Source organism: Lepidothrix coronata, unplaced genomic scaffold (genome assembly GCF_001604755.1).
Source record: "Lepidothrix coronata isolate B3197 unplaced genomic scaffold, Lepidothrix_coronata-1.0 Scaffold33, whole genome shotgun sequence".
Taxonomy (NCBI): Eukaryota; Metazoa; Chordata; class Aves; order Passeriformes; family Pipridae; genus Lepidothrix; species Lepidothrix coronata.
In genome coordinates, this window is record NW_016690213.1 from 1,762,320 (window position 1) to 1,775,417 (window position 13,098).

At 37.4% G+C, this 13,098-nt stretch overlaps 1 protein-coding gene across 2 annotated transcripts in view; it reads right to left on the reverse strand.

Moving 5' to 3' along the window:
* HHAT (hedgehog acyltransferase) overlaps positions 1-13,098 on the reverse strand; it is a 147,119-nt gene that overhangs the window by 118,133 nt on the left and 15,888 nt on the right. For both annotated transcript variants that reach the window (XM_017811609.1, XM_017811608.1), the window contains exon 8: positions 9,313-9,463. In XM_017811609.1, coding sequence (XP_017667098.1) covers positions 9,313-9,463 — 151 coding nt within the window. The remainder of the gene's footprint in view (positions 1-9,312; positions 9,464-13,098) is intronic.

Sequence of the window (13,098 nt, forward strand, 5' to 3'; positions counted from 1 at the left end):
TAGATACTAGTCTGATATGGTAGCAGAATTGGGAACAAATATATATATATGGACCTCTTTTGGCATTCCTTCAAGATAAACAATAACAAATCCTTTCATTTCCTATGCACCTCCATTCTTACCATGCAACCTAGAACAAAAATCCTAGCTCAACCCAATAAGAAAATTTCTGTTTAAGTGAATTCAATGTTCTTTTAAACATCAAGATCTTAAGAACTCGCTAAGCCTAGATATCAAGCTTCAGTGGACTGTCTTTTGTTTGCAAGCTTTGATTTTAACCATCTGCAATGCAGCAAACTAGTAGCTTTCTTTCATTTCAATGTAAAAACACAGCTAAAAGTAAAAAAAGAAAATCTATGCTATTTGAAAGAAAAAATATGAAGACTGTCAAATGCTTTCATATCATATCTTTGACAAACAGTTTCTTGTTACAGTAATAATAAGCAGGACTTGTATATACACGAAGACATCTTTTTATCATATTCTCTGACACTTGCTTAAGGACATACTGGAATTTTAACACTTCATGCTTAGACAGAACACTTTGAATCTGTGTTCTGTTTCTTCCTGGAATGATTCAGCAGTACAAACATTTATCATATTTCACAAAAAGAATACTCTGTAGTTATGTGACCACTTTAAGGTAAAACTCTAAACATTTTACTCAGGAAGTATTTACTGCATAGCATCATAGGAAGCAGCTAGGGCTTCCTGAAGCCATAAGGGTGGTGGAAATCCACAGTGAAATCCTGACCCCATCAAAATCAGCAGCAAAACCCTCACTAATTTTAATGGAAACAGAAATACACCTGGATTGACTCTGGACAGCCTGTATAAGGCAGAATACAGTCCGACTTTGGTATACATTTTGTTAGACACAACTTCACCTCCAAGTAGAAAGCATCAATAAGTCTCAAAGCTTCATCTGCACAGTTTCAGTTATTAGCTGGGATCTCAGGCTGGAGACATGCATAGTAAAAATAACCTACAATGAGACAGCTGCAAGGAGAAAGTTCTTTTGAGGACCACATACAAACACTTCACAATGCTAGTGGCCTCCAGCCTACGAATTGGATCCATGACCTAATATGTTTTGTTGTTTTATTTCAAATCAAACACAGAACCTGTATTATATCAGAAAGCCTGAGGAAAGTTTTAATGATTATATGCAGTGACTCCCCCTCACTCCTGTAATCTCCTGGCCAGAAAGAGAAGCAGAACTTTCAGCAGGCATCAGTCATTGCCAGTGTTAATGTAAGATTACACACAGGTCTGCCTACTCTGGAGGCTTTAAAATAAATTAATTCTGTTTCTCACATATCCGATCACATTGGATCTTGGTGATACAGTTCAGCAGATACTTTCTTAAAAAGAGCAAGTCTCATTTGTATTCTGTTAATCTCTCCTACAACCCTTCAGAAGAAATATTGCTTTAATTTTATACCTTCCCCGATTCTTCAAAAGCCTGTGGTAGCTCATGGAGAGCAGATGAAACCTAATGCCCATTAGTGGCAAACTCCCATAGGGTAAGTTTTCCCTCAGTCTTTCTCACATAAGACTCTTGCTCTGCAGTGTGATTGTCCAATTACTGTGAGATCTCTCCTCTTATTGCAAACAGAACAAACAAGTTTATTAACAGCCATTACTCATTTTCTACAGTATTTGTGAGCCAGCAGAGTGCTGTTTGTTAAATGTGAACAGCAGTAATAGTTTGTATCAATGCAGAGCTCTATGTCAACTACAGTGAAGAAGGGCATTACAGGTGATTAGCAGTAGATGGGCTTAGCTTCATTGTCAAAAAAGCCCAGCAATTTTAAATTACAGTAACAATGCAGTCACTACACAAAAGAAATTCCAACTATTATGTAATTTAGATCCAAGTAGAATAAGGGTGCTTCATTATTTTGCCTCTTTTTATACTCCAAAGAAACAAATAGATTTTTTTTTCTCTTCTGAAGAGATTTAAGGAACCTTTTAAAGCTTTAATATAAACAGAAAATTGAGCTGTACAGTGGATAACTGTAGCATGCAACTGTAGCATTTAGCTGATTTCAAAAAAGCAGTTTAATCTTTTGTCTTCATCAGTGAGAGAACAGCTACTGGTCCAGAACTACAGTCTTTCACATATTCAGGTGACATGTTAGCTAAAAATCTGTCACAGATCAATACCCAGCTTTAAGCATCACAACAGTTAACAAAAAATACAGTAAATCAGGGAGAGTATTATTTTCCAACTTTAGAAACAAGTTATTCTACTACTAAAAATGTGCAGTAATTCTGCAGTTAAATGCCCAACTCTGGGGGCAAGAAGCTGAGGTATTCTGATACTGGCAAGCAGGTGTAACATTTAAAGGCTACGTGTAACTCCACAGCCTTCCTAAGGAAGGCTCTCCTCTTCAAAAGCCCACCCTGACTTGAGCTGCCACTCCACACAGCAGCTGTATGTTTAACACCAAATCATACTGCTGAGGGGTACCAAGGGGTTGTAGGTGGCAAGGACACACAGGGAGATCTGCCTCACATTCAACCCCAGTTCCTACATACCAACAGAAGGAAAAAGAGCCCTTCCTTTTCTAAGACTCACACCCAGAATCCTCAAAGAGCACATAAAAATCTTCTCAAGAACGAAAACTAATATTCATTAAGCATTTTAAAGCACATAAGCCACCACTCTATGCTTACATAAGCTTTCCATGATAAAAGTGTTCTTTTGCATATTATTTCTACTACTGATATGGGATCCGGTTCAGTCTACTTGTGCAGACAGGACACAAACCAGATCTTATGATTTCACAGCGTTAAAGTCTGCAAACATAGGCTTCTGCACACTTTGGCAATATTGATTTATCCTATTCTTAATTTTCAATACAATTTTCCCTTACTTCATAAGCACTAGGCCATTTCAACACTATTTAGTCCAAATATCCTTTTAAATCTTTTTTTCATATTTAAGATATCATGTCTAAAAATATAGAATGGGGAAAAGATGCCTTTTAATTGTGAAATAGAAATCTGCAGCATTAACATTTTTTTAAGATTAAAACCAGCTTTCAAAAAAAAGCTAGATAATTAAAAGACGTTTTTATTTTAACCTGATACACTGTCTACAACACACTGCACAACTTTTTTCTTTGAAGATATCAAATGGTGGAAATATACCAGAAGAGACACCTGAACTCCAGAGGAAAGGGAAACATGGATGAGCATGTCCTTCCTTTTCTTGTTGCTCAGGTGCAGCTGCTGCATATTCCCCATCACAGGCACAGAGTGCTTTCCAAACATAGCTGTCTAGAACAATAGGATAAATACAAATCATCTGAAAATAACTGATCCTCTTGAAGCTGGCTGCTAGGCCATTTACAGTACTGAAAATGAGATTCTCTGTTCACAGTACAGGTAGACTTGGTCCAGCATCCCTGGCTTGAAGCTACAGACAGCATCCTTTCCCCAGGCACAGAACCCCAGAGAAGTCTTCCTACAGCTTTGAAAAGCAGCTGTTGCTGCTGCTGCTGCTGCAATCCTTTTCACAACAAGCTGGGCAGCAGGTCTGAGCCACAGATACGGATATGCTATTTAAATTTTTTACCAGGCTTCGGGTGATTCACACTGAATCCCCTCTTCAAACTGCCATGGAGATGTGGAGCTTCTTTTGACTGCCTGCTTCTCCTTCCCCCATGTAAATTTTTCAAGGACTGGTAACTTCACTGACTCCTGAAGATACCTGCCATGTAAAGGAGTTTGACCTATCATTTAGCATCCTTCCTTTTTGCCCTGCAATTACCTCCAAATGAAAGCACAACAATAACAGCAATTTGCTGTTAGTAATAACATATAATCAGAGAACTAAACCCAGAGGAAGGAGAAATTTAGGGAGAAAATCTGCTACTTCCAATTTCAGACCATCCATCAGACTATCCAGAAACACCACAACAAAAGAGCACTACAACACCTAAAGAGAAAGAAAGACCCTTTCCCTGTTTGTTACAGTACAAGCCCCTAAACGTGTAAAGGCACATTATTCTGAGCCCAGAGGCAGGGATGTCATCCTGGCTACACATATCTGCAGCACAGCTGTAGTTGTTATTGTTATAAGCAATTATGTTTGCGTTAACTTGTGCCAGACATGGGCTATTTGGAAATTTAAGGGGGCAAGCTTCCCAAATCAAGCATTGACAGAAACACCATTTCTGATCTTATTTAAATGCAGGGGTGAAAAAGCACTCAAGTGATTACCTTTCCTCTACAGGTCAGGAAATCCATTTTCCTTGCTTAAAAATCTATTCCAGTCCTCACCATAAGCTAAGAATAGGTGATTAAATAAACGCTATCAAGATCAAGAGTTTAAGTCAACAATAAAAAATGGGAAGTCTTTGCATGCTATTCGTCATTCCAGAATTACTGCACATGGTCACAGTGATCTCTTGTGCTCACACTCACACATAACATCAATATCAGACTTGTCTTTTCCCAGAAAGGAATCTAAAACAAGGAGAAAAACCCCTGCTACCGTCCTTTTTGATAGACATACACAAGCGACCATTCCCAGAGGGAGGAAGGTTTCAGGAACAACAGTAAATGTAGACAAAAAGTATCAGGATGCAGAAGAAACAGATGCAGATGAATTTATTTACATTATTACTTGTAGATTCATTTTCTAAGGATTGGTTATAGTGAAGAATGTGATTAGCCCACAGCAAAACTCTAATCCATAATTTGGAACAATTCACTAAGACCTTGCACATTTTTTTCATGTAAAGCAAATGCTTCAGCAATAATGAGGCAGGTAAACAAGACTGCATTGCAGACAATCTCTTGCAAATCACAACTCACATGACATTTTTGGATGCCACCAAAACGTCTATGGGATAAACTTAACATGTGTTCATACATGTTAAGTGTGAATGTGTGTCTGTACATGCAAAATACAGCCCTCCTAGTCCACCTGTTAGCATGCAAGAAAATGGGGGGTTGACATGTCAGACTCTTCTCTGGTCAAGTATCAGAGTGTTAAATACAAGGTGGAATCTAGAATTTATAGCATAGTACTTGAAAATGGACAGATGTTTACCATTGCATCTTTCATTTTTCTCTGGCAGCATTTCTCCAACTCCACTTTCTTTATCCTAGATGAAATTCTGTTTATGGTGAAATTTACTTTCCAAACACTACTCCTTAATGCCTTCCTGAAAAGCCTCCGTCCTGCCTGAGACTAACCTATATTAAACATGCATCAAGTTTTAGCACAATTTGTCCCAAACACACTTGGCTCCAAATTATTTTGGGATAAGATACTTGGGAATGAACAAATTTTAAGGTGGAAAGACAAAGAAGAGGTCATAGAATGGTTTGGGTTGAAAGGGACCTTTAAAGATCATCTATCCCAACTCCTCAGCCATGGGCACCTTCCACTTGAACAGGTTGGTCAGGGCTCTGTCCAACCTATCCTTGAACACTTCCAGGGATGGGCCATCCAGCTTCTCTGGGCAACCTGTTCCAGTGCCTCACCAGTTTACCTCTGAGTAAAGAATTACTTCCTCTCAACCTCTCATCTTTCACTTTAAAGCCATTCCCCCTTGTTCTATCACTATCTGCCCATGTAAAAAAAGTTTCCCTCTTTCTTGTAAGCCCCATTTAAGCTATGAGGTCTCCCTAGAGCCTTCTCTTCTCCAGCTTGAACAACCGCAACTCTCTCAGGAAAGGTGCTTCAGCCCTCCGAGCATCATCAAGAAGTGTTGTGCTTCTGCACATTTCAAATCAGTCTATGACCAGAGATAAATGGTTTCTTATGCCGTGCTGTTCCCATGGCATGTCAAAACATATCCAATCAGTGTGTCCAACATCTTTGCAGAAGAGCACTTGTCACATTCAGTAACACAGCATAGAAACATAAAAATAGAAGCACAATTTTTTTTTCCACAAACAGCAGCAGGCCTGTTGTCCTAATTTACAAACTGACAAGTTTCTTTGTGGAATAAATTGCCAAAGTCATTTACCAAAAAGTCAAAACTGATATAAGATTTAGTTATGTACTATCTATTGTTTCTGTAGTTTCTACACCACTCCTCTTCCACTAAGATATTTTTTCATAATGAAGTAATTTGCAAGTTTCCGTAACTTTTTCCAGTTGCACTACACAATTCACACCCCCACCTGAAAAGTTGTATGGCAGACATCAGCCTTGGCTAGTTCTTTAAAAGCACTTGCAAGTTTCCAGCAACATTGGTTCTCTCTCAGAATTCATTTCCTTGCTTTTAACCTTGGTGACAAAAACTACATTTTAATGACTTTTTTATGACTTAAGGTAAAGCAGACCCTAAAAACTAAGTCCATGTGCCCCTGAACTGCTATCCTCTCTCGAAATCAGGAGCTCAGAGGCTCCATTTCGCAGCTGTAATAAAGGTTTTGAATAGCAATATCTTTATCATGCATTTATTAGCTATGCAGCTGCATATTTAGCAAGCTAATGATACCCTGGTAAAATGAAACCACAGTAACACATTCAACACCTGTATTTGTCTCGAGACAGCAAACGAGATTGATAATTTTTTTACTTGAGAGACTGTCTTGATTAAATATGGCTTAGGGAGAACCTACTATAAGGTTGATAACTTTTTTAATTAAAGTCTTTAATTTTTAGGTCTGAATGGACAAAATTTAGTTTATTGTTTAGTACCATAACAGAGAGACAGAATATTTGATTTCACTCTTTGATTCCTGCTTTACTTTTCAGCTCTAGAGAAACTTCAGATACACTGTGTTATTTTTCTTACCTTCCTGACTGAAAGCTCTCACTTGCTGTATCACAGTGAATTATGTCAGCATGTACTGATTATAAGTGACATTGGTCTGGATGGGTCGGATCAAAAGCTTTGTTATGCTCAAAGGACACCAGGTGGTGGTGGAAGACTCCTAAGTAGCATATTTGCATTCCTTACATTGTGACATTCATGTTGCCTTTCTCTTCAGGCTACCTTCTCTCCTTCAAGATCTGCACTGCTGAAAGCTTTGAGACATAAAAACAACAATAACTGGGTCTTCAAAAGCCTAGCCAGCATAAAACCCTGTTTCTAACAGTATTCTCAAGTGGACACCAGCAAGAAAATAAGAGTGAGCCAAGCATACACAAGTGAGCAGTGTCCCTGATGCCAGCCAGGTAACAGTGGTGTACTCCATATCAACTGGATCATTCCCGGACACTCCATTTCCCAACCTGGCCCTTAGAAGCCTTTAATAAGCTTTACCAGACTACCATTTTATGAAAACAAAGTCTAGTACACATCTCACTCTACCAGCTTAAGACTAGGCACTGCATTATTAACATTTAAATTTGACCCACTCTAATAAAGTTGCTATGAAAATTCACATTAAAGTCCTTGTATCACAAACTACAACAATCTATTTAGCATCTTAAGGAAACACAGTGTCACTTTTCCAAAGGCTTTGCAACATGAGCCATTTACTTTCCCCATTTTTGCTGGCTTTTATGCTACACCCCCAATTTCTCAACTTCCTGTCCTATTTTGTCATACAGTTCAGAAAGAAAGGCTATTATTTCTACTTCTAACACGACATTCCTATACAACATGCCAATATACCACATAAGACTGCAAAGCCTCTGGGTAGTGTGATTGAAGAGTTTAACTGTAAAGGCATAAGGGCATCATAATTCAGGGCATTCATAAAACTTCTTAGGAAATTGAGAACGACCCATAACACTAGCAGCTACAGAAAGCTCTACTATCTACAGGACTTTGAGAGCAAGAAATCAAATCAGGTATATTAACTGACTTTTTTCAACACTCAAAGCAAACAAACAAGTTCATCGATGAGGTAACTTATTACTTCTGACAGTGAATGTTTGATATGAATTAAATAATTAGGCAAAAGGTAAATATCAGCACTTGACATTTTTTGCTTCTATAAAGAAATAATTAAATTTTCCACTTAGATATTAGTTTCAATTTTCTTACAAATATTATGAATATTTTTTTAAGGGGCATCCAATGTTTTTACTGTGATACACCACACTTTTTTGCAGGTGTTGAGTACCCTTGCATGCCCTGTTACAACTACCTGGCACAGCAGTGTCATTGGTATTTGTGAAGTTCATTTTCATCTGGCACCTCCAGAGCAATATACAGATTCCCTGGAATAAGAACTAGAAACAGAGGAAAAACTGCTACTGTTTGCAAATTTGCTTGCAAGGGCCAGCAGGCCAAGAGATGCTGCTCTCAGGAGAGTGCCTGGTAAAAATGACAAATTTCTATATTAACTCTGTAAGTCTTAAGTTCAAACTCTGAAAGAGCATTTAAACCAAGGCAGTTGTTAGTAGCTCAAATAATTTTTAATAGTTCACCTGTGTTCTGCACTCTATGCCTGCTGCATTTCTTTGATACTACAGATCTACAGTTGCTAACTATTATAAACTATAAAGCTTTCTTGTTACAGCTAGCTTCAAGCTGAAAACAAAATTAAAATCTCATCCAATAAAACTGATAACAGCAGGCCCACTGTTTTTATGACTAAAATGAAAAGCTTTATTCATATTGTAAAGCAGTCAGAGACAAGACAGGGTAAGCACCATTCTGAGAGGCTCTGCATTAACATAACATGAGGAGTCTCTGCACTAAAAAGCTGACAAGTCTAAATCATTTCAGGAATGTTTTTAGACGTCTGGGGCACAGAATTCCACAGACTGAAGGAATATTGGATAGTGCAGAGAAAAACAAGGGAGGAGAGAAGTCAAGCGAATCCACTGCTACACAGAAGCTAAATATTAAGCAGAATCCCCCTGGGAGACAGTTTTCAGTAAAAAGACTTCAGTGAACACTGATTTAAAGCAACCATATGATTCAAAACTCACAGGTTTATGGTGAAATATTGTTCTGAAACTTCCTTAACAACAGAAGAGATTCAGAAATTCATCCTACTTTATAAACAAGTATCATTTTCATAGTACTTCTAGTGTGTTGAAGGCTTTCTCTACCATATCACTCTGCATATTGAAGGGTTATAACTACACCTTTTCTCATGTGATCAATCAAGCATTTATTTTCCTTCTCTGGGAGGAAAAAAATTATGAGGATGAAAATGCTGAAAGAGATGCTTGGCCTTATTTGTCCATGGAGTGAAAAAAGTAACCATCGAATTGAAGTTCATTTTAAAAGTGCTAAAGAAGAATCATGGGTGTAAGAGAAAAAGCACAAGCACATGAAAGCAAACATATGCCTGTGTTCATGTTCACATACATGTTCTTATACGCTGACTGCCATATATCAGTAATAAACTGTCTGAAAAGCAATAAGGACTAACCTCCACATTTTAGTGAAACTGTGCATCAGGCTCACACAGCGAGGCAGAGCTGGAGGTTTGAGTCCATCCATTTGAAGGAGAAGGGCAGGAACACCATACAGAACCAGGTATTTCACGTAAAAAAACAGTACTTGAGCTAGAGCCAGGCCACCTATAAGAAAAAAATAAATAAACATACCTTAAACAAGGTCTGAAATATTTTTAAAACCTGTTAATACTGACTACTTCCAAGCAGCAGTTATTCAAAAACTAAGACAAGCATCATCGGTTGATGGGATAGACACCAGCTACTTTTGCAACAGCCACAGGACGAAAGCACATGCCCTTATGACATTAGGCACACGCACAAAATAATACCATCATTCCAATATGAAGGCACAAGTATGTATCTGTAGTTCCACCTTCAAAAATCTCTGGACTGTGGGTGTTGCTATGAAAAAAATAAATACTGACTTGAGTTAAAATCAGAACATACTGATATAAGCAATGAACATGTACTACAGAGAAAATGAAATTTCTTTGTAAAAAAAAAAAAAAAAAACAACAAACCAAACAACCACTTTACGCTTTTTGCTACAGAACAGATATAAACAATGGTTATCATTGCAGCTTATCCTGACAGCCCCACAAACATCCCACATCCTGTCAGATTAAGTTCCCAGAAAATACCCTCTACAAGGTCTCTTCTGCTGCAGCCAAGGCATAGAAGACTGGAACTCCACTTGAGATAATGCTTAAAGCATATTTCAATTTTTAAACCCACAGGACAAAGGTCTCCTTAAGGTGCTCTAGCGACCCGATTTCCAAAGGAGAAATTTTGGCAGTGTGTTTGCTCATGATTTAACCTCAGGGTATGGCACAAAATGTAGCACCTTGCACAGGTGTGAGGTGAAAATCATACATATTCTCAGAGTCATTACTCATGCAAGTAACGACCTTTGAATGTATTACGAAGGAAGATGATTCATATTAATATTCTAAATGTTTTCTGCTGAACAAAATGGCATTGACCAATAATCATAAGTACAAAGCCAGTAAAAAGCAGAGGTTGACACATTTACAGAAACTGGTGAGTTCATTCCTAAAAGACCCAACTTTGGCGAACTTTTCCATCTAACTGACAATTTACAAAAGGAAAATCTCACCACAAAGAAGGGAAACTAAAATTATTATACTTCAGTAGAGAAAAAAAATTATATAATGCAATTTTTACATTTCCTTTCGTTCTAGTGTTCTGCTTTGCCTCAGTCATATTAACTAATTTGACTGAAGCACTTTAGATATTTAGCCTAATTTTAAATCCTTCCAGCAGGCTTTCCTTGGAGACAAAGTTTTCAATCTGACTGCAGCAGTACAAGTCCATGAACATTTAAATAATCTTCCTTTTCTGGGTGCAAAACATCCCTTTTGCGTTCTGCTGACTAATGAGTATACTATGGATGACAACTAAAAGTTAAACATTAAAAATTCATCTACTGTATAGCAACCCAGAGTGAAATTTTGGCACTAATGATGTAAAATGCAAAACTCCTGCTGGCCTACACATGGCCAGTATTTTGCTACTACAATCCAACATTTTTAGTTTTAATATTATGACCCATGCACATTATAGGAAACAGTTGTGACATACAAGATAAAAACTGATGTTAGAACAAAATACCAAGACATGAAGCTTATGGTTTTTTACTTCAGGGGAGCAGCCATCTAGTTTTCAATAGCATTTTCCCCCAGAGGGAAACAAATAATCAGAAGCACAATTTGGATACTAGCCAATTAGCTCCACATTAGATTACTGCTAAATCATCTATACCATCAACTTTCTGCTTTAATTCCCATCTCATTCAGAGTCTCATTTGTTTTCTGGCAAATTTCATTGGAGAGCTGAACACCGACACCCACACAAACCAATTATGAAGAGCACAGCTGCCTGTGCAGTAGTAAAATTCAAAATCCTTTGGCTGTGCTTGATGGAAAGATATTTAGAAACAGAATTCCACTCTCTTGAGACTTGAAAATCAATACATTTGATTTTAAATACAAAGATGAAAGATTCTGAGTTCTCGGATACAAAGATATGCAAGTTTTAGAAAAAAAGGCATTTTCACCCATCTCCAGTAACACCCATGTAAGTTGTCATTACTGGAACAGACAGACATCTCAGTAGCAGTGGTATCTTAAACACAGATATTACATAACCAATCACTACCTGGCACAAACGAGCTGTTCTGCGAGTGGCAATTTTAAGAGTCACAATAACAGCAATGCAAAGGTCCCTGTCAAAATACATAGATTAAGTTCTCATTGGTTTTGAACTCATCCCAGAAGTATGACAGTTCTGGACACACATGGAAAGCTAAGGGCAAGATTCACAGCCACGCATAACAGCTGGATTGCATCGGTAACAGGCACAGCCTTTAAATCTTCTTGCATATCCGAGACATTCCAGCTGCTTTGCATTTGCTCCATTCTAGCACAAAGCAGCCAGAATACACTGCTTCACCTGGTTTAAAAACATGAAATCAAAAACAAATTTTAAGATCAATGCCAAATTTCTCAAATTCATTAACACTATCATGTAATTTGTTCTCTAGCATTTGATAGAAAGCTTAAGAACTCGTCCTCACACATGACTATTATCTTAAATTGGAAACAAGCTATCTTAAGTGTATATTAAAACTTATCTAAGGGAAAAAGTATTGCCAGAATTATCTTTTCCCCAAAATAAATTAGTTCAAAGGATTCAGAGTCAAGGTTAATTATTTTTTTTTAAATAGAAATGTGTTAAAGGATAAAATAGTTAAAAGTACCCAATCTTGACCCCATATACTTCAACAGTCAAGCTGTTTGAAGTCCCAGATTAAAGTAAATTACTTTTATAGAAGTTGGTATTTTCAATTTATCATCTTGTAATCCTCAAAACAATCTAGGTTTTCCTATGCTTTAAAAATGTATTTATTGACCTTCAAATATTTTCCTTAACCTTAAATTTACTGCAAAACTGTATTTCCTAAGTTTCATAGAGCTTAGTTTCAAGGATAATTAGAATTTAGAATATTCACAAGTTTTAATTTGTTTTAGTCTACATATTCTCAGAACTCTGCCTAGTATTTTTTTGACAGAAGTTAACAAATAGCAAGCAACAAAATACTTGGATTCAAGTATTACAAACCATACTTGGCATTTTTCTGTCCATAAACTATCACCATCACCAAAACTCATGGTCAACTGTAACTTAGAAGGCAATTTTATTATGAGCACATCACAACTTGACCATTTTTGCAGCTACATTGACCCTATGACATTACTGACTGCAGATGCTTGTTTCTGTCAAGTATTAGGACAGGTTCCACTAGAAAACAGAGATAAATATGCAGTCACATTTCAAAAGAGTTACTGACACGTGGCAGAAGTCTAATAGGAGGCAGAGATTTATAACAGCTCAGAATTTGGGGTTGCATCATCAAGTTCAAAATATCCCAGCCTTCCAGTAGCACACAAGAAGCAAGAAACATCCTGATGTGTATGGAGCAGTGGCAGGAAAGTAAATACCACAGTGTTTGTCCTGGAGGCTAAGTGCTTATTTTTAGACAAAGCTAAATGGACATAAAGATCCCAGAATGAAATTACTTACACAAGACTAAACAGAGTTGTCAAGGGACTCTCAGTCAAGGCATAGACAGTTCTTCCAGGTTAAAGAAAACCAGAAGGTTTTTCAAGCTCACACATGCCTTAAAGGCACCTACCTTGAATATTCCCAAAGTCTTTGAGAAACCTGGTCTAGTGTAT